Source organism: the organism of the source record quoted next, unplaced genomic scaffold (assembly GCF_019419815.1).
Source record: "Pyrus x bretschneideri cultivar Hongxiangsu unplaced genomic scaffold, Pyrus_bretschneideri_v1 Contig16, whole genome shotgun sequence".
Classification (NCBI taxonomy): Eukaryota; Viridiplantae; Streptophyta; class Magnoliopsida; order Rosales; family Rosaceae; genus Pyrus; species Pyrus x bretschneideri.
Genome location: NW_025999457.1, coordinates 7,771,477 through 7,797,525, shown reverse-complemented (window position 1 = coordinate 7,797,525; position 26,049 = coordinate 7,771,477). Strand labels below are relative to the sequence as shown.

General features: G+C 37.3%; 1 protein-coding gene across 1 annotated transcript; it reads left to right on the top strand.

The window, feature by feature from the left end:
* The first annotated feature begins 3,531 nt into the window (after positions 1-3,531).
* LOC103963120 (phosphatidylinositol 4-kinase alpha 1) lies at positions 3,532-24,180 on the top strand. Its single transcript, XM_048581130.1, has 26 exons — positions 3,532-4,781; positions 4,886-5,227; positions 5,328-5,489; positions 5,888-6,058; positions 6,218-6,376; positions 6,454-6,581; positions 6,764-7,070; positions 9,423-9,591; positions 9,765-9,982; positions 10,112-10,270; positions 10,373-10,555; positions 12,090-12,620; positions 12,715-13,074; positions 13,708-13,922; positions 15,415-15,601; positions 15,723-15,859; positions 15,977-16,130; positions 17,733-17,999; positions 18,673-18,750; positions 19,803-19,853; positions 20,798-20,970; positions 21,116-21,311; positions 21,653-21,793; positions 22,918-23,126; positions 23,398-23,559; positions 23,685-24,180. Exons 1-26 carry the CDS (start codon positions 3,804-3,806, stop codon positions 23,941-23,943), a joined length of 6,096 nt encoding a protein of 2,031 aa, XP_048437087.1. The 5' UTR covers positions 3,532-3,803; the 3' UTR covers positions 23,944-24,180.
* The last annotated feature ends 1,869 nt before the right edge of the window (positions 24,181-26,049 follow it).

The following is a 26,049-nucleotide window of genomic DNA, read 5'->3' as shown; positions in this document are numbered from 1 at the left end:
GTTGTTCGTCATTCGGGTTAGAAGAGCTTGGACAGAATGCGTTTCCTTGAGTAGTGAAAGTGTGGTACACTTCGGGCGCGAAATTTGAGTTGGGAAATGCCAAATCCGTCGAAAAATAGGGTGAAAATGGCCCTGGTTCAATCATCGGCCTACAAATTTAAAGCCGAGACGGTTGAACCGGTCTTGGACTGGTCTGGGTTGCTTGGGACACCACAGGAGTGGGCTGGGCCACGGAAGTGGGTTGGATTTCGAATTGGGCCGCATGAGTGGGTTGGATCGTTGGATCGGGTCGGGCAGCTAGCGTGGGCTGGGCCTGCTTCATCCTCGGCGCGACTTGGGCCGACTGCTGTGCGGTGTAGGCTTGGGCATGCCAGGCTTCTGTTACTGGCGTCTGAGCCTGGGCTGCTGAAGTGGTAACAATCTGGGCTGCCTTCAAGGCTTGCTCCTTTTAGGTCATAGCCTACTCAATATGGGTTGGCTGCCTTGTGGCACAGGCTTGGGCCTATTGCTGCAAGGTGGCCTGCTCACCGTGGGTGGCCACAATGGTTGTTGCCGTGGTGGCCATCTTGGTGGTTGCTACGGTGGTGCCCCGTGGTGGTCATGCCACTCAACTTGTTGTCGTGTTGAGACTTGTGGATTACCGTGGTCCAAATACTTGAACATAGGAAGTTCCGTTCATCGTGGTTTCCGAATTTCTTGTCATTGAACTTTTCTTTTACATTTATTCGAAGAATTTTTATAAAAAATTGTAGGAATAAGAATGTACGAAAAATCTACGAATGAACAAAAAATGGAAAACCTTGGATGTGAAAGTCTTCTTTGAGTGTGTGAATCAAAATCTCAATGAAAGCACCAATTTCTGGATGCAAATTTCCGCCTTCTTCTTCTTGGATGAAAATGCACCTGCAAAACAATTAACACACAAGGTTAAGGCTAAGAGCTTTACACGCCCATGATGAATGAGGGGCTTTGGCCGAAGAACCTCTGATGCCAAAGTTAGAACTTGAGAGAGAAAGTGTTTAGAGAATTTTGGGAGGAGAATGGACTTAGGTTTTTGGAGAAATGAGGTGGTATTTATAAGGGTGTGGCCGACCCCCTTTGGGGAGATGGGAACTGGCCATATATGCTGGTTTTTTGGTGTAATTGTAAGATATTATGTCAAAATAATATATTGCAATCAATTAGGAAATTAATTAGATAATTAATTAATTAATTAGATAATTAATTAATTAATTAGGAAATTAATCAATTAATTTAGGTAATTAATCCTATTTTGAATAAATATTTTTGAGGTTACCTTGTAGGTAGGATTTGATGAAGATGGATGAAATAGGTTTTAAATAAATACCTATTTTGATCACTTTTGACCTTGATTGAGTCATGATTGTCTGCTGCTTACCCGTAGGAGTTACCGAGCGTAATTTTGTCTTTTTCACCCAAGAATCCACGTGTCGCCTCTATATTTTTCTCGATTATTTTTTGCTCCACAATTATTACTTACACAAACTTTTTAATATCTCATTTGGAGATGTTCTTATCGTTTGATAAAGGAAAAATTAGCAAGAGTCCACATCATGTGCCTAGTTGTAACTCACCAACTCAACTCACTCGTGTAGCAACCGTAAGGCCATCCCTAACCGAAGGGTCTAGAGGGCCAAAAATAGCCCGAAAACCGTCTTCAACAGATGGCTAGGCCAGAGGGCTCGTGGGCCCCACAGAATCTGAAAGGGCCAAAAGGCTAGCCAGCCAGCCCTGGGCTGGGCCAGGAATTTAAGAATTGCTATCGAATATAATTGACAGCATTGTTATTAATCCTGTTGGTTATATCCGACAGGAATTCTTGAACAAATTTTTGAATCCAACGGCTAACTGATGCCAGCTACCATTGGATTCAAAATTTTATTTTTGGTTTTTTGGGCCTTTTTTTTATATTTTAAATTCTTAAAAATTCTAATTTTTTTTTCTATAAATACCTAAACCATTCATTCAGCATTCCTCACAAATTTTTCATTCCTACACCATTTCAATTCTCATATTTTCTTACCTCTTTCAAAAATTTCCTTCAATTATTTCAATAATTTTCAAATGACCTCGTCTGCAATGAAAGGTAGGGCTTGGACCCGAAAAGAAGATGAAGCTTTTTGCAGGGCTTATAAATGGATGTCGAAAGATAGTGTGAGGGGGAGTTCTCAAACAAGTGAAGGTGTTTGGACTCATGTGTCTAAAAAATACTTAGGGTTCTATGAAGACACCACTCCACTGAATGTTCGAAACCACGTGAGTTGTTCTTCAAGATGGAAGAAACATCTTCACCCAAGTTTGAACAAATAACATCAATCATTGTTAGCAACCGCAAGTAGACATGGAAGCAGCGCTAACTACTACGACGAAATAAGTGTTTTCACAATTTATTTTAAATATTTAATTATATTACATTTAATTTCACGAATTACTTTCCTTTAATTTTTGTAAATACATTTACTTATAGTACATTTAATTTCATAAATTAATTCCTTTAATTTTTGTTATTATATTTTCTAGGTACGCCAAGCAGAAATTGTATATGGAGGGTAGCTCGAAACCCTTTCAGTTTCACAGTTGTTGGGAAATTTGTAAAGGGTGGGTGTTATTTGAAGATCCACCTCAACATAGAGTAGGTCCTACTCTGGTGTTCGAAACTGCACCCGTAGCTGCAGATATGAATGAAGATGGATCTCCTATGATTCAACAAAGAAAGGTAGAAAATTTGTCCTCGGGTGAAGGTTCCATACCTAGGGATATGGGACGAAACAAGACACGAAGGTTGAAGGAAAAGGACAAGGCAAATGATGATTACGCCGCTCAACATGAAGTGGTGGCCTCATTGCGATTAATGGCGGAGCAAACTGCCCTTGAGGTGGAAGAAAGGAATCATAGACATGAAGAACGGGCCAAACAAATACAACAAAAGATGGATGATAATAATATGAAAATGAACACTTCGAATTACACTCCAATGAGTAAGACCTATTTTGATAAGAAAAAAAAGAAAAGAAATTATGGCTTGACGACAGTTGTTTACCTTTGACTATACTCCTACAATGGCGGATGATGAAGATGATGTTGATTATGGATATTAAATTTAAGTTGTTGTAGTTTTTAAATTTAAGTTAATGTTGTTTTTAAATTTAATTTGTCGTTTTTAAATTTAAGTTGTAGTTTTTAAATATAAGTTGTAGTTTTTAAATTTAAGTTATTATTGTTTTTAAATTTAAGTTGTTGTAATTTTTAAATTTAAATAATAAATTAAGTTTGGTTCTATGATCCTTAGTTGAAGATAATTTTTTATGATAAGGTTAGAGCGAGCCGTGTAACCCTTTGTTTTTTGTTAGAGATGAAAGCAAATATAATCGTATACTGTTCAAAGGTTGGAGATGACCTAAGTTTTGGTGACGACGGAGATAAATTTTGAGAGAGACGAGCCCCAAAAGAAACAAAAAACATAATCTGAAGAAAAATAAAGGATTTGAATTTACAGAAAAAAAACAGAAAGCAAAAACGGGGAAGCACAATTGCCAAAAAAAGTGGACATTTCCGGAGACGTTGACAAAGACAAAGACGACTGCAACAAAAATGTTGTTTTCTTCTGCCAAAAAACCCTAATTTCCTCTTTCACTCTCCTGCATTGTACGCCCATGGAACCTTACAATCCAGCTCCAAGGCGGGAAACCTGAGGAGCTTTTCGCATTGTTCAAGCGGAATCGAAATCGACACCGAGTTTGAGTTTCTTCGGATTTTGGTTTTTGTTATCGGATTCGTTCGCAATGGAGGCGTTGATGGAGCTCTGCGACCTGATTGCGGACCACCCGGCGCAATTCACCGAGAAGCTTTCGTGGATTTGTGGCCGGTGTCCGCCTCCCGAGTTTTTTCTGGGCGGATCACCTAGGGTTTCGCGGATTCAGCTCAATGCTGTCCTCGCCGTCGCGCGCTTCATCTCCAAATGCCCCGATTCTGCTGATCTCCGCCCGAAATCGGTGGTTCTCGAGTTCCTACGCTCGGTTCCCGCGTCGTTCAATCGGTCCTTTTGGCCCCAATCGTTTGGAAACGACTCGATTGCTTCTTTCTTCTCGGATTTTTTGGGGTGCGTGTGTAAAGCTACCGAATTGTCTCCCGATTTTGCTACAGAGATTGCTGGGTTCACTGGTGAGGTCGTAGTTTTGGCAATTACCAGTGGCGGTGAAGATTTAGGTATTTGTCGGGCTTTCCTCATGGCCCTATCAGAACATTTCCTTCCAATTTTGCCTTCGGATGCGGAGAAGTTGATTACAATGCTTATTGACCAGTTTGCGGCTTCGGGACCGGTGGTTCAGTCCCCGATTACGCCAAGACGAATTGGGGCCAACTCAGAGACCTCGTCTGCGCAGAGCTCGCCAATGAATGGAAACCATTACCAAGCGAATGAGAGCTCCAGCCCCAGAAATGAGGCGAGCAATGTGTCGGGTTCATCGGGTAGTATATCGTCAAGGGGGTCGGTGATGATGAATGGGAGCAGCATTGTGTGGAAGAGTGGTGTTGATCAACTGGGTGTGAATTTCGGTCTTGGTGAGGGAGGCGGAGCTGTGATGCTTAGGCAGCAAGTTTCTTCATTTGAGGAAGAGTCTGTTGAGAATTTGGAGAAGCAAGAGATTGCTTTCAAATTGGTAGCTCATATTTTGGATAAAGTCAGTATCGATTCTGCGCTTTTGGATCGGGTCAGATTAATCGCAAAGAGGCAGCTACAGTCTACGTCAGTGTTTCTGAAGGTAAGGTCTTATTGTTTATTTGAAAAGTTACTGGTTTAGAGTGCTGTTCATTTGAAAGCCTAGAATTGAGTTTGTTGTTTTTGTCATTTGTTACATGTGGGCAGATTAGAAAGCGGGATTGGACTGAACATGGGGCACTTTTGAAAGCAAGAATCAATACGAAACTGTCAGTTTATCAAGCTGCTGCCAAGTTGACTCTTAGTTGCCTGGCTTGCTATGATACTGACGTGAAATCAGCAAAGAAGTTGGCACATGAGAGTCTGGCATTGTTGATGGATGCTTCTGAAGCCTGTTTACTCTCCGTGTGGCGGAAAATGAGAGTTTGTGAAGAGCTCTTTGCTTCTTTGCTATCTGGGCTTGCTCAAATTGCTGTCAAGCGTGGGGGCCAGGCATTACGTATTTTGCTCATCCGCCTCAAACCTGTTGTGTTAACTGTATGCGCACAGGTACATATTTTAAGTGGTGCTAAATTTCAGATATCATTCTGAAGTGTGGAACGGAATTTTACTTTATTTACTTTTGCTTTTCTACAATGTGATTTTTCAGGCTGATACTTGGGCAACCAGCCAGGCACCAATGTTTGAGAGTGTGATGAAGACGAGTTGTGAGATAATCGAATCTTGTTGGACTAAGGAGCGTGCGCCGGTTGACACATTCATAATGGGATTAGCGACAAGTATTCGTGAACGAAATGACTATGAGGAACAGGTTTGTTGTTGAATACAAGATACTAATTAATAGATTTACACGTGTAATGCATATGTGAACAGTTACTTGCATCTGACTGTATTGTTTTGTCTTTCTTTTAATTTATATTTCTAGATTCTCTACATGCTAGATTTACACATGCTTTTGTGTTTGTGATTATGCTTGTACTACATACTTTTCAACAAAATTTATTGTTTCTTCCTTTCTTGTATGTACTTCCTGCAAGAAAGAATTTTGCTTAATGCAAAGTTTTCGGTTCTATTCAAAAGAGTGGCACACTAAGCCATTTCTTATCTACCAAACTGTGATGCCATATAAGTAATGAATATCTTCAATTTTTTTTTTCTGTTTATCTATCTCGACTTAATCTAATTCTTATATTATCTTGCTAATTTCAGGTTGATAAAAACAAAGAGGCACTTCCTGTTGTGCAGCTTAATGTTATACGCTTGCTAGCCGATCTGAATGTTGCTGTGAAGAAGTCTGAAGTTGTGGACATGATATTACCTCTATTTATTGAAAGCTTAGAAGAGGGCGATGCTTCGAGTCCTAGTTTATTGCGACTCCAGGTATGGTATCTGTGTCTTTATGGCATGTATTTTATGATATAGATTTTTCTTTAAACATTTTTATCAAGTGACTTTGATTAAATTTAATATTATCCAGTAAAAATGTAAGATAGTGCTTAAATATTTGGTTTCTCACTTCCTTACCATACCGTACAACAGCTCCTTGATGCTGTATCACGCATGGCAAGTTTAGGTTTTGAGAAGTCCTACCGGGAGACTGTTGTTCTAATGACAAGGAGTTACTTAAGTAAACTTTCAAGTTTAGGATCTGCTGAAAGCAAAACTGTGCCACCAGAAGCCACAACAGAGCGCCTTGAGGTCTGTATACTAAAGCAAACTGTTGATTGCTTGATTGATACTATAAACCGATTCTCACTGGTTCAATCACAATCTAGACTCTTCCTGCAGGATTTCTTCTGATTGCTAGTGATCTTACAAATGCTAAATTACGTTCAGACTATCGTCACCGTCTACTGTCTTTATGCTCAGATGTAGGCCTCACTGCTGAATCCAAAAGCGGAAGGTAGAGTTCCTTTCAAATAATATATCTGCTGATTGCATGCCGTAGTGTTTTCCATATAATTCTCATTTAATTCATGACAACTTGTGCACCTCACAGGTTTTGGTTTTCTTGTACTTTTTCAAAATATTTCCATTTCTCATTGCCTGTGTTTCAAATTTTTTTCTAATATCTAACTATTGCAGGAGTGGGGGAGATTTTTTGGGACCACTACTTCCTGCTGTAGCTGAGATATGTTCTGATTTTGATCCTACAGTAGATGTGGAGCCTTCACTTTTAAAGTTATTTCGCAACCTGTGGTTCTATGTTGCTCTTTTTGGCTTAGCACCTCCCATACAGAATGCTCAGCAACCTGCAAAGCCACTTTCCATGTCACTCAATAGTGTAGGAAGCATGGGTACTATTCCACTTCAAGCTGTGGGTGGCCCATACATGTGGAGTGCACAGTGGTCTTCAGCTGTCCAGCAAATTGCTCAAGGAACACCTCCACTTGTAAGATTTTAATGAAGTATTTTTGCATTCTCTTTTGATTTGTGCTGTAAAAATGACTATGGGCTTGCTATCTGTAGTGTCACATGTTATATTTATTTAATTTTTATGTGGGGAAGGATCTATGGCACCATATTTTAGACACAAGTTTAGACACAAATTTTTAAACCATTAGATTAGCCCACAAGCAACGGTTAGGAGTTAATCTGGCACCTAATTGATTGTTATTACTTTCTTCAATCAATTTTATCAAAAAAATATTATTATTATTACCAATTAATAATTAATTGCACACTGACCAATCTAAGTGAGCATTAAGGATTAAGACTTTAAACAATACAGTCTTTCTCCATTTCTCCACCCAGACCATTAAAGCACACTGACCAATCAATGTTGTAACACACTTGAGTTTGAAAGAAAACCCAGATTCCTGCTAGCTCTTCGTGATTTCTTGGAGGCTTTTTTTTCCTCTTTGGGTCCTTTTGTATTCTTATATTTTGGTTTACTGCAGCATTAGCTGCTGGTTTGTTTTCATCTTCTTGTTGCAATTTTTTCTGCAGTTTTTGTGTCTTAGTAGACTGAAAAGATCTGCACACCATGTATGGGTTTCAAAACGTGATACTCGTGTTGAAAGAGTGGAACCCTATTAGTTTACACAAATTACAACTGAAACAAAGAAGTAATGAATCTATTGGATTGTGGAGATAATCAATTTTTTTTTAAATGAAAGAAATTATTGGTTTTGTTTCACCATATGTGAAGAAAAGGAAAAATCCCGGATCAAATTGAAAATCTAATAGGACAGAGTGCCTGCGTGGAGGAGAGCATACGCTTTCTGTGTTGGTTGCAGAAAAATGCATGAATCCTTGGCCTGCAATGGTGAACGAAAGAGGATGGGGAGCCGTTGAGAGTTTTTCTTTATTTGATTGAACACTGAAACTGGCACAGTGTACAAGGCTCAATTGATTACTGTGCATTTAATTGTTGTTTTGTATATAATTAAAAAAGGTAATAATAATTTCTTGTGAAGGGAAATTTGTAATAAGTAATTAGCTTTCGGACTAAATCTTAACCATCGATTGTGGGTCAATCTAATGGTCTAAAATTTGTGTTCAAACTGGTGTCCCAAAATATGGTGCCATCGATCCTTCCTTTTTCTGTTGTTGGGATGATAGTACAAAAGTAATCTCTCTTTCTCTGTTACACATGCACTGCCTTGCTTCTTAGTTGTCTGATTCTGTTGTAAACAGGAACTTATTTGTCGATGATGCTGGTACTGTGTATGTATTTAAAATTGAATGTTCCCCTGTTGTCTCTTTAACGTGGACACTTAGTTTGGGGGGAATGCAATCTGGTTTGTGAGGAAACATAGTTACTTCAATTTTTTCCTTTCTTCTTGCTTTGATTTGGAGTTTTGCAAGGATATGTTCCCAAATTTTAGTTTTTCTTTTTCAAATTACTATTCTGGAGTTACAAAACCCAAGAAGTATGCTACACAATGTAAAATAGTGAATCATTTCTCTTCATGTTGTTTATGCCTTATGCTCTATGCATAAATCACTCTTTTGAATGGTTCCAACCACACACAACACAACCGAGGCAAATATATTCCCCTTCTATTGCGAAGTTTCTCAAATAACTTTATTTGAGGGACACCTTGTGGGAACCGATCCGCGTTTTATATCAATGATCTGAACTATATATTATTAAATCCATTGTTCAGAGATCATCCTTACAAAAAGTTGGACATGTTGGAAATCATTAAACATCAAATTGTAGCGAAGAAAATAGACGAACACGGTATTGCAAGAAAACGCCAAAATGAAAACCATTTATTTGAGTGTTTAAATGGTTTTAGGCTTTAGTGATTTTTTGCGAGGATGGTCTTTGCAGGAAGATCTAAAAACTAGACCGTTCCTACAAGGATGATCTTCGCAAGGATAATTTTTTTGCAATAAAATCTTTGAAGATTTTGTTTGAGGGACACACACACACACACAACAATATCCTTTTAGCTCTTAATCAACATCTCTGTATCTCTAAATGTATATACAACGTATTAACTCCTAATCAACACATTCTCTCTTCAATGTACCGGGGAATTCACCTCAACCAAATAAATACTTCCTTCTTGCATCTTATCTCATTTCTGCTGTAAAAAATACGTTAGGGTGTTTAAACAGCTATAACTCCATGTGAATCTGTGTCTGCTGGGGCTGTTTACCTCTAGTCTTTACTAGTTTCCTTCGCACTGAGTTATTGAACTCAACTTCTGTTCAACTCAGGATGAGTGAAAATATTTATGTGCTTGAAACTGATTGTTTGAGAAATTTTACATGATAATGTCTCTTTCAGGTTGTTAGCTCAGTGAAATGGCTTGAAGATGAATTGGAACTTAATGCTCTTCAAAATCCTGGCAGTCGTCAAGGGAGTGGGAATGAGAAAGTTGCTCTAGCCCAAAGAGCTGCTCTTTCTACTGCTCTAGGAGGGCGAGTTGAGGTTGCAGCAATGAACACTATATCAGGTTATTATATTTCTTACTCCTTAGTGCTTATTTACTGCTAATGTAAAGATGTATTCTCTGTATTCGTTAACTGTCTACAATTTTGATCTTTGATTTTTGTATTAGAAAAAATAGGCTCCTTGGATTTTGTTAATAGTTACTCTTTTCACAAAAATTAAAGTACTGCTTTGCAGGTGTGAAAGCTACCTATCTTCTTGCGGTAGCATTCTTGGAAATCATACGATTCAGCAGCAATGGTGGCATCCTCAATGGTGTCACTAGTTCAGCTTCTTCTAGAAGTGCATTCAGTTGTGTTTTTGAATACCTAAAAACTCCAAATCTTGTGCCCGCTGTCTTCCAATGCTTGACGGCAACCGTGCATAGGGCTTTTGAAACAGCAGTGACGTGGCTGGTATGGTTTTGTTCTTTCATAAAGCTTCTAAAATAATGCTTTTTCCCCTTTATATCGGCTTGACTTAATCTGTGCTCTTTTTTTGTGTGTGCATTTGTGCTCATGTCTGCTGCTCTTATTGCTTTTCAGGAAGATCGAATATCCGAAACAGGCAATGAAGCTGAGGTTAGGGAATCAACACTTTCTACCCATGCTTGCTTTCTGATAAAAAGCATGTCACAGAGAGAGGAACATATCCGGGAAGTTTCTGTGAACTTGCTGAGTCAGCTTAAAGATAGGTTTCCACAGGTAAGATTATACCAGTAAAGTTACTCTAATATCTATTATTTCCCAGTTCTCATTGTCATCAATCTTGCCTAGTAAAGTTGAAACATAACTACATGGATGCAGGTCTTGTGGAATTCCTCTTGTGTTGATTCCCTGCTATTTTCAATTTATAATGATTCGCCTACTACTGTTGTCAATGATCCTGCTTGGGTGCTGACAGTTCGTTCTTTGTACCAAAAGATTGTTCGAGAGTGGATCGTTAAATCACTTTCACATGCTCCTTGCTCTAGCCAGGGTCTTCTCCAGGTTGATTACTATACTTTCTATTTATGTACAGTATAAGTTCATTCTTATTATCTAATCTATGAGCATTCATGTGGTATGCCTGTCCAATAGTGGTAAATAATATAATTTTAAACAGCGAGAACCTCCTCTTGACGACAATTGGTTTTTCTTTAAGGTTCTGGATTTTGGGTAGTCATTTTTTTTTGTCTTTTCTGACATTAACTTACATCAATGGATCTTTAAGTATGATATTCCGGAGTATTTTTATTTGCAGACTCCCAATATCAGTTATCATGACCTTATGGTCTTACTTATTACAAGAAATCTTTTACCCTTTAGGGTATTATGCTTTTAAGATGTTATACCTTTTTTAATTGTGTTAATATACAACTTGTACATGTTTTAGTTGTAAGTTCAGTTAATGTATATACACAGTTTTAGGTGCTGTTTGTTGAAACTAAAATAAAGTACTGAAGACTTATCACTGAATCATACATACTCACATCTTATAACCGAAAACAAGCGCTGAATATGCTCAATTTGAAACTTATAGTGTTGGACTTCTAGGCCACTGCGTTGTACTTCTGTTGTTTTTTATTCTGAAATAAGTATATTCAAACCTGTTTGATGAGTGATGATTAAACTTTTGAAATCTTAATTCATTTTTATTTCATTTTCTTTTATATTTGGTGAATAAACAACAAATTAAAATCCAACCCATGAAGTTTAATTGGTCAATGTTTAGGTGGAGGTGTATAAGATATGTACACTGAGGCTGGTAGCTGAGCAACATGAGATTTCTTTTAGTTAAATTATTAGGTTGAGGGCCATGTTTATGAATATGTACGATGATATGACACCATGTGATGACATATCTCCAAGTATTAAGATCCAGATATAATGATATTATTTATTATACTCTCAGGCCTTTTTTGTATTATAATTGAATTGCACAACATTACCTCTCATGTCCTGATATGTATTTGTGGCTCCATGTGCCATATTTGTCATATCCAAAAGTCAAACTTGCAGTAAAGTGAACTGGATAGGAATTTGGAGTAATCAACACAAGTCGAGACTGATCCTGGATGTATCAGGGCCTTCTCCATATTATATACTGCCGTGCATTGCAAAGTTTGGAGTATTTGTGATGTTGGAGCCAAGTTTGAATTGTGATATATATATAAGACTTTCTAAGTATCAAGCACTGCATGATTGAAATTTCTTTTTTCATTAGCGCAATTTACACATATTTTCAGTCTGTTACTTTGGGGTCCTTTATTGGTTTTCTTTGAGTCTCTTTGTCAATGATCAATGTTTTGGGTGTGAAGAATTATGTTTTTTTTTTTTATCAGAATTCGCAAGTGCTGTAATATGGGTCATTCAAGTGTATTAATTTGTCTTTGAGTTGCTTAGAATTAAATGCTAAACACTAAAAGCTTCTCAAGCGGACGTGTATATGTTGAGTGTTTTAATTCCTGCACATTATTTTGGCTTATCAAATTTTTTATGTCTTTTTTGTCTTATTGTTCTTTTCTTTTGTTTGCAACTGCAGGAAAAGCTTTGTAAAGCAAACACGTGGCAAAGATCGCAGCATACAACTGATGTGGTATCTCTTTTATCAGAAATACGGATCGGCACAGGTAAAATTGATTGCTGGAATGGAATACAAACGGCTAATATTCCTGCAGTCATGGCCGCTGCAGCTGCAGCATCAGGAGCAAACTTGAAATTATTAGAAGCCTTCAATTTGGAGGTGCTCAGTACCGGCATCGTTAGTGCAACAGTTAAGTGCAACCATGCTGGAGAAATTGCTGGCATGAGAAGCTTGTATAACAGCATTGGTGGATTTCAATCTGGTACAACACCGACTGGATTTGGTATCGGTGCGGGCCTTCAAAGGTTGATCTCAGGAGCTCGTCAACAGACACAAGCTGAGGACGATTCATTTAATGGAATCTTACTCACAAAGTTTGTGCATTTACTACAGCAATTTGTTAATTCTGCGGAGAAAGGTGTGGAAGTGGACAAGTCTCAGTTTCGCCAGATTTGTTCTCAGGCAACTGCATTACTGCTGTCAAATCTGGTAAACATGTCCTTTTTTTTTTTTTCTTTCCTTGCTCAATTCTTAAGCTATTATGTTTGATTATCTGATTTGGTTTTTTCTTTTTCTATTCCAGGGCTCTAATTCAAAATCAAATGTAGAGGGCTTCTCACAACTTCTTCGTCTTCTCTGTTGGTGTCCAGCTTACATTTCCACACCCGACGCAATGGAAACTGGCGTTTTTGTTTGGACTTGGTTAGTTTCTGCTGCGCCGGAACTGGGATCTCTAGTCCTTGCGGAGCTTGTTGATGCATGGTTGTGGACCATTGATACAAGACGCGGTATCTTTGCATTTGATGTGAAACATTCTGGGCCTGCAGCAAAATTAAGGCCTCACCTTTCACCTGGAGAGCCAGAACCGCAGCCAGACATTGATCCTGTTGAGCAAATAATGGCTCATAGATTATGGCTTGGATTTCTTATGGATCGCTTTGAGGTGAGGATTGTACTGATTTCATGCACGAATAAATTGTTATCGTTTCTTCTCAATAAAAAATAAAAAATATTGACTACTAACCAGTAAAGATTTGCCTAATAAGTTTGTATTTGGTAATCTGCTTGAACTTGAATGTGGGAATCATAAATTTCTGTTTTCTAACTACTTCAATGATTCTATAAAAGGCTTGCAAGATGACTATTTCTAACTATGGTTTATGTGTAATTGTTGTCTTTTTTTATTTGGTTTTTAATGAGAAAAGGGAAGACAAACTTACCCAAAACTCTAAACTCTCCTGAAACCTATTTAGCCTACCTGAAAATTCCAACGATGCGCCTCCATATTTTATCCTAAAATAATTGATGTTTGAACTTGAATCTCCTTTCTAGCACCGTCTCTTGCCTATCGTCCACCATTTTCTTTTCTCTGATTTTAGCTACTTTATTGACCCCTATCTTGTCCTACATCATTTTTGTTTATTTTGTTTTATGCATGGTGTTCCAATTGGAAAAATTATCCTCAATGGAAAAAGTTACCGTTTAAAAAATGGTCCTTGTTTAGTTATATACTGTGGCTTGTGGCTCTTAACCTGGTTTATGTGTGCTCACCTATGTATTCTCTTTGGCTGTATAGGTAGTTCGACACAACAGTGTTGAGCAGCTCTTGCTTCTTGGACGAATGTTGCAAGGGATAACAAAGATTCCCTGGAATTTTTCGCGCCATCCTGCTGCTACTGGTACCTTTTTTACTGTCATGCTTCTTGGACTCAAGTTCTGCTCATGCCAATCCCAGCGAAATTTGCAGAACTTTAAAACAGGGCTTCAGTTGCTGGAAGATCGGATATATAGGTTACTGCATTTAAGTCTTTTGCTGTGAATTTGTTCATAATTATTATATTTATTTACAGTCTATTGATCATGTTAGGGCACCTTGACTTGCATGTGGTAGTAAGGAAAAGATTTCCGCACAACCCTTAAATCGTTTTGTACTCCGGCTTATTTCTGCACTTAATTAGCATTTGATTTATGCAATCCAAAGGCCATAAATAAACAGGGGAGTGCATGGGGATAACAGGGGCGTGAAATCATTTTTCGTGGTAGTACGTACCTGTATCACAATTCCTTGCCTTCGTGTATATGAATGCCTATTTCATTGATATTCATTTGGCCTAGCGATGTTTATTTATTCAGCTTTCTCTCTCATTAGAGTTCAAAGCAACCGTGTGTACCATCGATTGCATTCTATACAATTCAATAACTAAATTGTATATGCATCAATGCATTACGCTGTTATACCTCTAGGATGTGTGTTCTGTGTTTATGTCTAGTGGTTTCAGAACACTGGGTTCTATGATTTTTCTTTCACTTTTGCTTTCCAAGTTGTGGCCTTCTTGTTCACTTTTTATATAATTTTAATGTTATAAAATTTGTTTCCCATAAATAACTACCCTGAGATTAAAAATGATTTGTTGATGCTACCATATTGGTTCAACTTGTCTTAATTTTCCGAAGTTTGTAATTATCTGAAAATTACAGGAATATGCAATGTATACAAATACATGATTTTATAGTCAGTATTCTATCTTGGATCCTTGGGAAGGGAAACTCTACAAGATGGAATTGGAACGTATTTACTCCACAAATCATGGGAAATAATTGCGAACAGAGTAGCTGTATGTTAGAGTTTGCTGTTAAACAAGCTGAGATACAGTAGATCAAATACTAGGATCCTTATTTCAACCTAACACATTGGTATGCAACTAACAGAGTGGATCTTTGTCTTGGAAATTATTAGGTTTCTTTTAATGAAGGTTCTTTTTTTATTTTTTGGTCAAAACATTAATTAAGGTTCTGTTTACCCCTTTATCTGGATTGGCTGCCAAATATGCCAAAGTATTTGGAAAGTTGATGTAGGAGTTTGTATTTGTTTTTTAGCTTGTTGGTCTGTACCCACTCCATTGCAGATAGTACATGACTGCGACTTCTGTCAATAATATGGGTACTCTTTGTAGTTTTATGGTTGTTAGCAATAAAGTTGTCCCTTTCTCCAAAGAAAAATAAAAGAGAAAAAGAAAAAGGTATTTGGTTGCAAGAGGGTGCGAAATGCGCTTTTTTATGGAATTGGTAATTTGATTACTTTAGCATTTGGTGTATTATCTCTTGCCAATATTGATATGAAATTTATCATATTAAGGCTGTTTCAATAATAGGTTGAAACTGTATGTCCTGTGTATGCATACTTCTCCAAGTCAGTAGGTGTTCTTTTAATTAATTCTTGTTCAACTTGAATATGTTTCCATTTTCCCATTTGGTTGAAACTTTCTCTTGATCCATGTTACAGGACCTCTTTGGGTTGGTTTGCATATGAGCCTGAATGGTATGATACTAGCTATATGAATTTTTCTCAGAGTGAAGCTCAATCCATCTCTTTATTTGTCCACTACCTTTCAAATGAGCGAGTAGATGCAGCAGTCTATTCTGATTCAAAAGGGAGAGGACGAGAAAATGGGACCACTTTGGTTGATACGGTAAGATGACTATGTTTTCAGCGCAAGGATGTCTAATGCATTCTTATTTTATTTTTGCCCTATTACTGGGTTCTGTAAGGTTTTTCTGCAATATATCCATAAAGTCACTTAATAATTGCAGAACGATCAATATCATCCTGTCTGGGGTCAAATGGAGAACTATGCTGTGGGAAGAGAAAAACGTAAGCAGCTACTTTTGATGCTATGCCAGCATGAGGCTGACAGGCTTGAAGTTTGGTCGCAACCAACTAATACAAAGTAATATTTTGTTGGTACATTATTCATCACATTGGAAAGTACTTAGAACCTTTTCTTAATACCCATGGTACTATGTAAAAGGTAACTTACTGCTTTTGCATTTCCTATTATTCTCAGGGAGAGTGCCTCTTCACGGCAAAAAATTAGTTCGGATAAATGGATTGAGCATGCTAGGACTGCTTTTGCTGTAGATCCTCGAATTGCTTTATCCCTGGCATCACGGTTCCCAACAAACACATTCTTAAAGGCTGAAGTTACCCAGTTGGTTCAGGTATGTGTCAGTAGTCCGGAGAGTAGAAATGGTAAATTGTGGATGTTGCATATTAGTTGAGCTAGTATAGTTATTTACGAGTCTTAAATACTTGACGTGTGGAAAATTTAATTTATGAGACATTGTGCATCGTCTGTTCAGATTGGCAGAGGCCATAAGTGGTCAAGAAAAGACTGCTTATTAACAGAACAATTTGTTGTTTTTTAAATTCTGACTGACCTTACTGCATTCTTCCTGGGTATTAGGTAACTGTTGGTCACTTTTTAATTTGTTTTAAGCATTACTAATCTGTTGCTATTTGGTGTAATGTTTTCTTAAGTGGTATGAGGAAGGAGTACTTCTGTAAGCGTGAGAAACGTTCCTGTGCTTATCTGTTGCCTTATATATGTTTATGAATACATGTAACTGATATACATTAGGCATTCCATGAATAGCCCCGCCTAGGCGTGAGGCGTGAGGCGTGAGGCTTCGCCTCACGGGACCTAAATAACCTAATATATGTTGCATATATAATTATATATATATATGGCATAAAACTTTGTAAAACAAATATAATTATAACTAAGCCAAAGATAATATCTTATTCTTCATTACTAAGTGTAGTTGTACTTGGAAATTACGTCATAGAGTCTTAAATGTTGTAATTTTATATTTTATTGTAAGCAATTATAGTGAACTTCTAGAGAAATAAGATTGACTGGCCACAATTATAGGGAGTTTGAAAGGAAATAAAGGCAGAATGTCGCAATTATAGGCAATTCAAAAGGAAATAAAGGCTAAGTGGAGCTATTATAGGGAATTTAAAATGAAATAAAGATTGAGTGGAGCAATTATTATAGGGAATTTAAGGGAAATAATGGCTGAGTGGAGTAGTTATACGAAATTTGAAGAGAAATAAATCTTGGTTAATCAAAATGCTAGGTGGCAGAATCTGAACGGGCAATAATTAATAAAAAAACAAAATAAATAAAAAAGAGTTATTGTTAGACTTTGCCACTAGGATTTGGAGAGAGAAACTTTCTATCTTTCTTCTTCCTTGAAACTAGAACGGCACACAGAGGAATGGCAGAAACAGAGGAACGACAGAAATAGACCTGGAATTGGAAGGGAAAAAAGGCCCAACTGAAAGCCTGGGCGTGCCTCAGCCGCCTAGGTGCGCCCCGACGCCGCCTTACGCCTACCATCACAAAACAGAGGCGAAAACCCAGCAACCCCGCCTCCAAGGGCGCCTAACCGCGCCCCGAGGCTAGTTTTTTAAAACACTATGTACATCCACACGCACACGTGCGCACACAAATACATACACACTATAGTGTACAAATTGCCTCTTAGGCAGGGGTGTCCCCATGTTTGCATGTCCCCATCATGCCGGTCGGGCTTGTTAAAAATGAGCCAAAGCACCCTTTTAGTTGGAAACATTATTATCTACCAAGTCCAAAAAATTTGTGTATTTTGAATTATAATTAGAGGGTGGGTCATTCTCAGTTACAGTAATTTTGCCTTTGTTATAATTTCTTTACTGATACCAATCTTATTCCCATTTGTTGCTCCTGGGATGTTTGTACGTTATTACATCTTGCTTGAACTGGGGTTTCTTTGCAGTCACATATCGTTGATATCCGCTCCATTCCGGAAGCATTGCCATATTTTGTTACCCCAAAGGCAGTTGATGAAAATTCGGCACTCTTGCAACAATTGCCACACTGGGCTGCTTGCTCAATTACACAAGCTCTTGAGTTCCTTACTCCTGCATATAAGGGCCATCCTCGTGTCATGGCATATGTTCTTAGGGTTCTGGAGTCTTATCCTCCTGAACGAGTAACTTTCTTCATGCCACAGCTGGTGCAGGCTATGCGGTATGATGATGAGGTGAGTTAATAGAAGTTTTCAATTTATTCCTCTATCTACATTTCTTTTTCATTTAGTTTTGTATTAGGGATGCAATTGAAAAGTTTATTTGCATAGCTAAATCTCAGTTTTGCTTGATTGTATCCCATTCTTCATTCTTGTCAAATGCCCAATCAATTTTTTAGAATCCTCGACTTCTTAGTCTCATACCATGTACTCCTACTAAAGCAGCCAATTGTAGGATTCTTTTTTATTGACCTGAAGATAAGATGTATGGTTTTCTATTCATATTGGGTGAACTTACTACCCATGATTGTGCCTTTTCCATTTACGTTTGGGTTATTTTAAGTAGACAACTAAAGATGTCACAGTTATGAAACATTTAATGTGGTTATTGCATGTATCAGAAAACCAAAAACTGTGCTTTCTTGTTTTATGTTTAGATTTCTGTTCTCTTTATAATACTACTACTACTACTACTACTACTACTACTACTACTACTACTACTGCAATTTTGAGGAGTTTCTAATGGGTGAAATGAATATGTCCAGTCAAGACAAGATCCTTAATATCATAAATTGGTATCTCAATTCATCATAAATGATCCCCTTGCCCCGAAATGACTGACCCAATAGGACATCCCAATTCATTGTAAGTCATTATATATTTGATCTCAACGTAATTTGTTTTGCAGAGGTTAGTAGAAGGATATCTGCTTAGAGCAGCTCAAAGAAGTGAAATATTTGCCCATATTTTAATCTGGCACTTACAGGTGAGGCCCGATTCTGTGAAACTAATCTACTTTCTCCCCTTCTCCGTCTCTCTTTCTCTTATACACACACAGATGCACACACATACACGAAAGTCCACATGCATATCTTTTTCAGAGATTTTTTTTATTTTTTTGAGAAGAAACGATAACACTTTATAAAATAAAAACAAGAATTACAAAATAGTGGATAAGAAATCCACCATGTAGTAAAGCTAGCTAAGACCTCTCAAACAGATCTGATTACAAGTAAAATAACCTCAACCATAATCATTTTACGGCTGCTAACATATCCCACACTATATGAAAAAGAGAATAATCCTTGAACTCATTCGAAACTGATGCCCAGTATCTTTCTCTACCCCATAGTTCTGCTACCCCCACTCCATTATAATCCTCAAAAACTCTTCTTTTATGCTCCAACCAAATGTTCCAAAAAACTGCCAACACCAAACAGCCCCACAAAGCTTTAGCTTTCCTCCCCTTTCCTAAAGCCTCAAAATTGGTGCTTAGAAGCTCGAAACAACCCTTTGGAATGACCCAACTAACTCTAACTTCCTGAACCAATTTCCACCACAACTATATTGAGTGAGAACAATGGAGAAAAATATGATTAACACTCTCCTCCTCAGATTTACACAAACTGCACCAATGGGGAGAAATACAAATAAAAGGCCTTCGCCTTTGAACTTGATCATAAGTGTTGACCTTCCCAGTAGCCACTAACTACACAAGAACTTTGACCTTCGGAGGAGCTTTTGATTTCCAAATCTGAGAAAAGGGTGGAAAATGTTGCACAGTTCCATTGTTGCTCAAAAAGAGCTATAGGATTTGCAAGTGAACAATCCTGATAAGTCTAGCTTCCACCTTCCGTTATCCGCTCTTGATTGAATCAAACAAACATTTTCCACCTTCTGTAATAACCTAGCCGCCTCTTCTATCTCCTACTCATTCAAATTTCTTCTGAAATCAAAATTCCAGCTCAAAGAATGAAGAGAAAAATCCACAGAACTTGAAATGCTCAGAGAATTTGATTGTGTGTTTATTAATGGCAGGGTGAGATGTTTGTTCCAGAACCGGAAAAAAAAGATGCTGTTCCTGTGAAGGTATTCCTGCAATCTGAGAATGGCCTTGTGTTTTCATTACGTGCTTGTGCTGTCAATTGGCAACCAAACTTTTGGGCATATTTAAGTTTTTTTTGTGATACCATGGAATTTGGTTCATGTTGGAAAGTTGATAACTGATACATGAATTTTTGATTCCGTTGGTTGGAATTGTGCTGAAGAAGTATAAATGATATCATAAAGTCATATTTGAAAGAAGTAGAAATTAAGAGATGCACAGAAACGGGGTTATCCGCTTCCTAGTCTGCTGTCATATACTATATATCTGCCTAGGAGTTACACAAAATGTTTACAATGGCACTTTATGTCTTATTGGAGTGGAAAATATTCAGTTATAGGTTTGCATCATTTTCTGTAATAGCTTTCTATTGTACTCTTGAGTGCAAAACTGTTGGTGACCATGTGTTAAATGTGGTTTATGAGTTAATAAGTGAATTTTATGGTGATTGGTGATAGATAGTGCATTATTCTATAATAGGTCATCCCTGCATTCTGATTCAAATGAAGCTGGGTAGTATGAATTTTCAGGGAACCAATTCCTTGCGTTTTTGTAGAAAATCACAACATGACTTAGATTAAACTTTTTCACTGTACTTGTAATCTAGTTGGAAGGTTCAATATGCGTAGTTGTGGCACAAGAAGTTTGTATACCAGTTTGATGTTTTAAAATTAAATAAAAATCCAAAACTGCAGAGTCCAAAAACCATTGTGTCACCAGAAAAATTGTAGTTCCATTAAGCATGTATATTTAATCTTATATGTATAGAATAGTACAAGCTAAGATATGTTTGCATCGTTCTGTATCAACGGCGCAAACTTTAGTAAAAGGTCTTGGGTAAATTGAATATTCACATGAGTACACATGGTCTGGGTTTCTTCACCTTTTGTTGTTGAATAACTTGTACTTATTGATGTTTCCATTTCAGAATAGTTCGTTTCAAGAGTTGTTGCCTCTTGTTAGACAGCATATCATTGATGGTTTCAGTCCCAAGGCACTTGATATTTTTCAAAGAGAATTTGATTTCTTTGACAAGGTTACATCTATTTCTGGTGTACTCTTTCCGCTTCCAAAGGAAGAACGCCGAGCTGGTATCCGGAGGTATGCTTGTAATGTGTGGATTTTTCTATAAAAATGATCTTTGGATGAGCTCATCTTTTGTGAATGCACACATAAGCACATGCGTGCATATATATGTGTGTCTATGTGTATGCCGTTGTATCTAATAGGCAATATGCTTAAACAGAGAGTTGGAGAAAATTGAAGTTGAGGGAGAGGATCTCTATTTGCCAATTGCTCCTACCAAGCTTGTAAGGGGCATTCAGGTGGATAGTGGAATACCCTTGCAATCTGCAGCAAAAGTTCCTATAATGATAACATTTAATGTTGTCGATCGGGTTGGGGACCGCAGTGATGTAAAACCACAAGCTTGTATGTTCAAGGTAAGCTTATCCACTTAAATCTCAAATAGATTAGACCCATGTAAAGTTGAAAGGCTTCTATTTTCCACAGAAAAATCCATTGTTATTACCCCTTAATGACGATCACTCAACCTGCCCAGCAAGCCTTTCTTCAACCTTTACTTTTGCAAAACCATGCTTATCTATTATATTGTTTTGTTTGTACGATGGGTTATGATGGATAAAGAAGTTACATTATGCAGACAATTAGATTCCTGATTTTAAAATTGTGACCTCTTGTTTATTCCTACAACAATTTGAATTATTAGTAATGTTCAAGTTTTTTCTTATTTCATGGCTTAAAAAAGCTCCCTTTCTTGAAGGTTGGAGATGATTGCCGCCAGGATGTTCTTGCTCTTCAAGTGATTTCCCTATTGAGAGACATATTTGAAGCAGTTGGAATTAATCTTTATTTGTTTCCGTATGGTGTACTCCCAACTGGCCCAGAGAGAGGCATTATTGAGGTTTGAATCTCCGTCAACTACTTTTGGGGGTCCTGGGTCCTGCATGCGTGTTATTTTGCTGAGATTTTATTCTTTAATTTATCCGATTCCATGCGAAGCTTTAGATTTTACAATCCAGTTCATTTTCCATTTTCATTATTTGGACTTTCTAGTCAATACCTTACATAGGGTGGACTAGCCAAGCTTCAGACTACTTTTTTATACGAGAAACACAGGTTTTATTGATAAAAGAGAAATACAATGTGGATGATAAAGTGTCGCCTGAATGAACACACGGTTATTCACATCTAACAAGCTTCTGGCTACATTTGACTTCTGTCTTCTAATGCCTTGGCGTATGGTTCAATACTCCAGTATTTGGAGAAAGAAGTGTAAAAAATGTAAGTTTTTCCTTGAAGCTAGCTGTTACCTAATGTCAGCATTGGTTTCTAATAATCTTCTCCACATAATTTTTTTGTTTTTATCTGCCCCTAGAACATGAAGAAAAAAATAGTGGAGCCGCTTTTTCTATTTTAAATTGTCCTCCAACTAGTTTGTAAAACTAGAATATTTTTGCTGCCAGAAGAGAAATCGGGGATCAACTCTTTTCCTGCCACAAGGCTACGCCCAATGGTTGTTTGAGGGAATTGAATGGCTGCAACATTTTTCTTGTCTTTTTGTAATCTACTTGGTGGAAAGAAATCCCTTGGTTTTTGTGCTTTGGCATAAAATTTTCTGAAGCTGGGATCTATTCAGTATATTTTAAGCACGGGTTTTAGATTAATTGCCTACAACTACTGTCATCAAGGTTCTGTGTCTATGCTGGAGTAGCACAAGTTATAGACATTCTAAGACTCAAGCCAACCAAAAGTAGACTCCAACATCGATTGTATCACTTAGCCAATTGATATTGAATTTTGATTTATTAGACATTCATATCTTCAGCTCTACTGTGAATTATGAATGCCATTGCATTGATTAGTATCGAAGATTTGAAGGACTAATCTGATGTTGGAACCGCCATTCCAAGGGGTGTATTAACTTGAGTGATATGGTCTCCCCAAGCTTCTTCCCTTGAGCTAAATGGCCGATCATAGTAGTACATGCACATTTGGTTTTTTCTCTCAATATATTTTTTATTGCAGGTTGTACCTAATACGCGGAGCAGAAGTCAGATGGGTGAAACTACTGATGGTGGTTTGTATGAGATTTTTCAACAGGATTACGGACCTGTTGGGTCTGCCAGCTTTGAAGCTGCGCGTGAAAACTTCATCATTAGCAGTGCTGGTTATGCAGTTGCCAGCCTTTTACTTCAACCAAAGGATCGACACAATGGGAATCTTCTGTTTGACAGGTACAATCTTCAAACCATTCTTTTACTTTCTTATTTTCTTATTTGTTATTTTTGTCAAATTTTGTGTTTGTAAGGACTGAGACTTTGTATGCATACGATACGAGGCACCCCGCACATATGAAAACAGCATACCAAACTCAAAACCTGATCTTCAAACCATTAATCTGAATTATTAGCCAATTACAAATGCGATACTTGAAATATAAAAGATGCACAATTTATGAAAGTAAGGACTGATCTAAAACTGATGTCGACATGCCTGACAATGCAGCGTGGGAAGGCTTGTTCATATTGATTTTGGTTTCATTTTGGAAACCTCACCAGGTGGAAACATGCGTTTTGAAAGTGCACACTTTAAGCTCAGCCACGAGATGACACAATTATTAGACCCTTCTAGGGTTATGAAAAGCGATACCTGGAACCAATTTGTGAGGTATGAAGGGGTTTGTCCTTCTTGTTTTCTTTTGCCTCACTATGTTTCTGGATACTCTTTTTATGTTCATTCTTCTTTGGCTACACGTTTAAACTTGTGTTATGTTCTACATAATCTATCCACAGCTTGTGCGTTAAGGGTTACCTTGCTGCCCGCCGATACATGGATGGGATTATCAACACGGTATCACTAATGCTAGACAGTGGGCTACCTTGCTTCAGCCGGGGCGACCCTATTGGAAATCTTCGTAAGAGATTTCATCCAGAGATGAGTGAGCGTGAGGCGGCCAATTTTATGATCCATGTATGCACGGATGCCTACAACAAATGGACCACCGCTGGGTACGACTTGATACAGTTTCTGCAGCAGGGCATCGAGAAGTAAAAAGTGAGATGTTTGGAGCTTGTTTAACATGTGTACATGATTGCCTGTGTAATGGTAAATTTCATCGTCGTACAGCTGCAATTTATTTCCCGAGGGGTCTCCACTTTATAGTGTTGAGATGACTCTTGAAACGGCATGAAATCGAAATCATTGTATTCTAGGGATGGAGATCCTCGTGAGGTTTGTAAAAATACAGTTTGTGGTTATTATTTTATCAATGGAGTTCAAAATCTGCTGTTTACGGGTTGTAAAGATGCAATCGAATTAGAGAAAGCTGGAGGCATTCCAAAATGGTCAAATATCGATGATATATTATTCATAGTCATTTTACGAGGAATATAAAGAAGAGATCTCATGTTCAAACCAAACATTTCTCGTTGATCCGATAGTTTAAAGAGATTGTAGCACGAATGCTCAACCATTCATACTACCAGAAGTTGGTGTAAATCCTTGAACGTGAAAAATCCCTGCTTGGATGCTTCACGGTGATCCATGTGAGGCTGGGATTGTGGATATGAATATGACAAGGATCTTCTTCTTCTTTGGTTCCATAACTACATTGTTATAAATTACCATGCACTTACGGTAGTGTATATAAAATGGTTAATAATGTACATATTCAAATAGTCCAGAAACTCAAGAAATAAACTGTCTCAGTGAATCCTATTAAACAAATGGACAACTGGATCCTATTTGAAAATAATTACATAAAACGAAAAGAGGAAAATAAATAAATAAATGGAGACCTAATATGGCTACTGATCACTCACTCTATTCTTTTTTGTTGTATATGAAGGCTATAGGTAGATTTGACATTTGTGTCGTAGTTTCCGTGTTCATGTGATTTTTGTGACATATTCGATATCTTAACGGGTAGTGTCGTGTAACACCTGTTATTATGACCCGACTCGAACCCGACACATTAATATTAATGGGTAATACAACCCGACCTGTTACCCTTTAACAAAAACATATTTCAAATCAATAAACAATAAAATGAAAATGTAATACTAAAAATGTAAATGAGATCAAAGAATCCAACGATAAGGATTTAATCTAAGTTATGTAAGATTAAATCCTATGCTATTGTTGTAGTAAGTTTTTTAATTAATATCGAAGTGTGAAAAAAAATAATAATAATATACAAACGCTCATAATGACAAGGGCTACAACTTATGTGAAGAGGTAATTCCGAAGTTCGCCACCAAAATCCCATAACCATAAATTTAAAGTAAACGTTGATTGTTGTTTACGTTTACGCTCCATTCTTCTCATCGAGTTTCTTTTTTCAAATTTTCTTTTTTGAAAACATGATCGTTCAGTGGATGCATAAAGATGAACGTTCGGATCATTGATATCACGTTCAAATTTTTACCGTTAATGAAAATATTGCCTAGATTTTATAAAGTCTCTAGAAACTATATATCAACTCATATTTCAGTTAATTATAAACACCGGAATGTGATATCAACGATCCGAACCGTTCATTTTTCTGCAGCCGCTAAAAGATTATGTTTTAAAAAAAGAAAATTTGAAAAACGAAATTTGGTGAGAAGAATAAAGCATAAACAACAATCGACGGTTAAATATAAATCTAAGATTTATGAATTATGGTGTCGAACTTTGGAGTCGATCTTTTCACAAAATTGTAAAGCTTGTCATTATGTAGTTCTTTCAAGATTATATCGCAACAATATAAATTCAGTTCAAATTAACAAGAGTACTCAAAGAGGCAATTTATACCAAACATATCTAGAATACAATGCCTTGAGATCAAGTACATACTTTTAGCCTCATGCTCCTTCCTTGAAATCTTTAATAAACTACTTCATGGCATTTTCTTATTTTAAGAAATTGTTTCGAGATACTTTGAACACAAGTCATTAGTCTCACGTTTTAAAAGAAACTGTACTTATATGTGGCTATATTTACAATTGGAGAACATACTACGAAGCATTATGCCATATTTAGTGATTTTATTTCACTTCATTATAAACACCCAAGAATAACCTTTGAGGTTCAAATTATAGGTTCACTAACGTTTCTTAAGAGCAACTCCACTATTGCTAAGGTCCCCTAGGGCTATTCACTATTTAATCTTCCCAG

Bases quoted from the DNA above. Each gene is read 5' to 3' on its own strand.
- LOC103963120 (XM_048581130.1), top strand. From the start codon at position 3,804: ATGGAGGCGTTGATGGAGCTCTGCGACCTGATTGCGGACCACCCGGCG. The intron at 6,059-6,217 runs GTATGGTATCTG...ACCGTACAACAG, and splicing joins CTAGTTTATTGCGACTCCAG to CTCCTTGATGCTGTATCACG. The intron at 7,071-9,422 runs GTAAGATTTTAA...TGTCTCTTTCAG, and splicing joins CTCAAGGAACACCTCCACTT to GTTGTTAGCTCAGTGAAATG.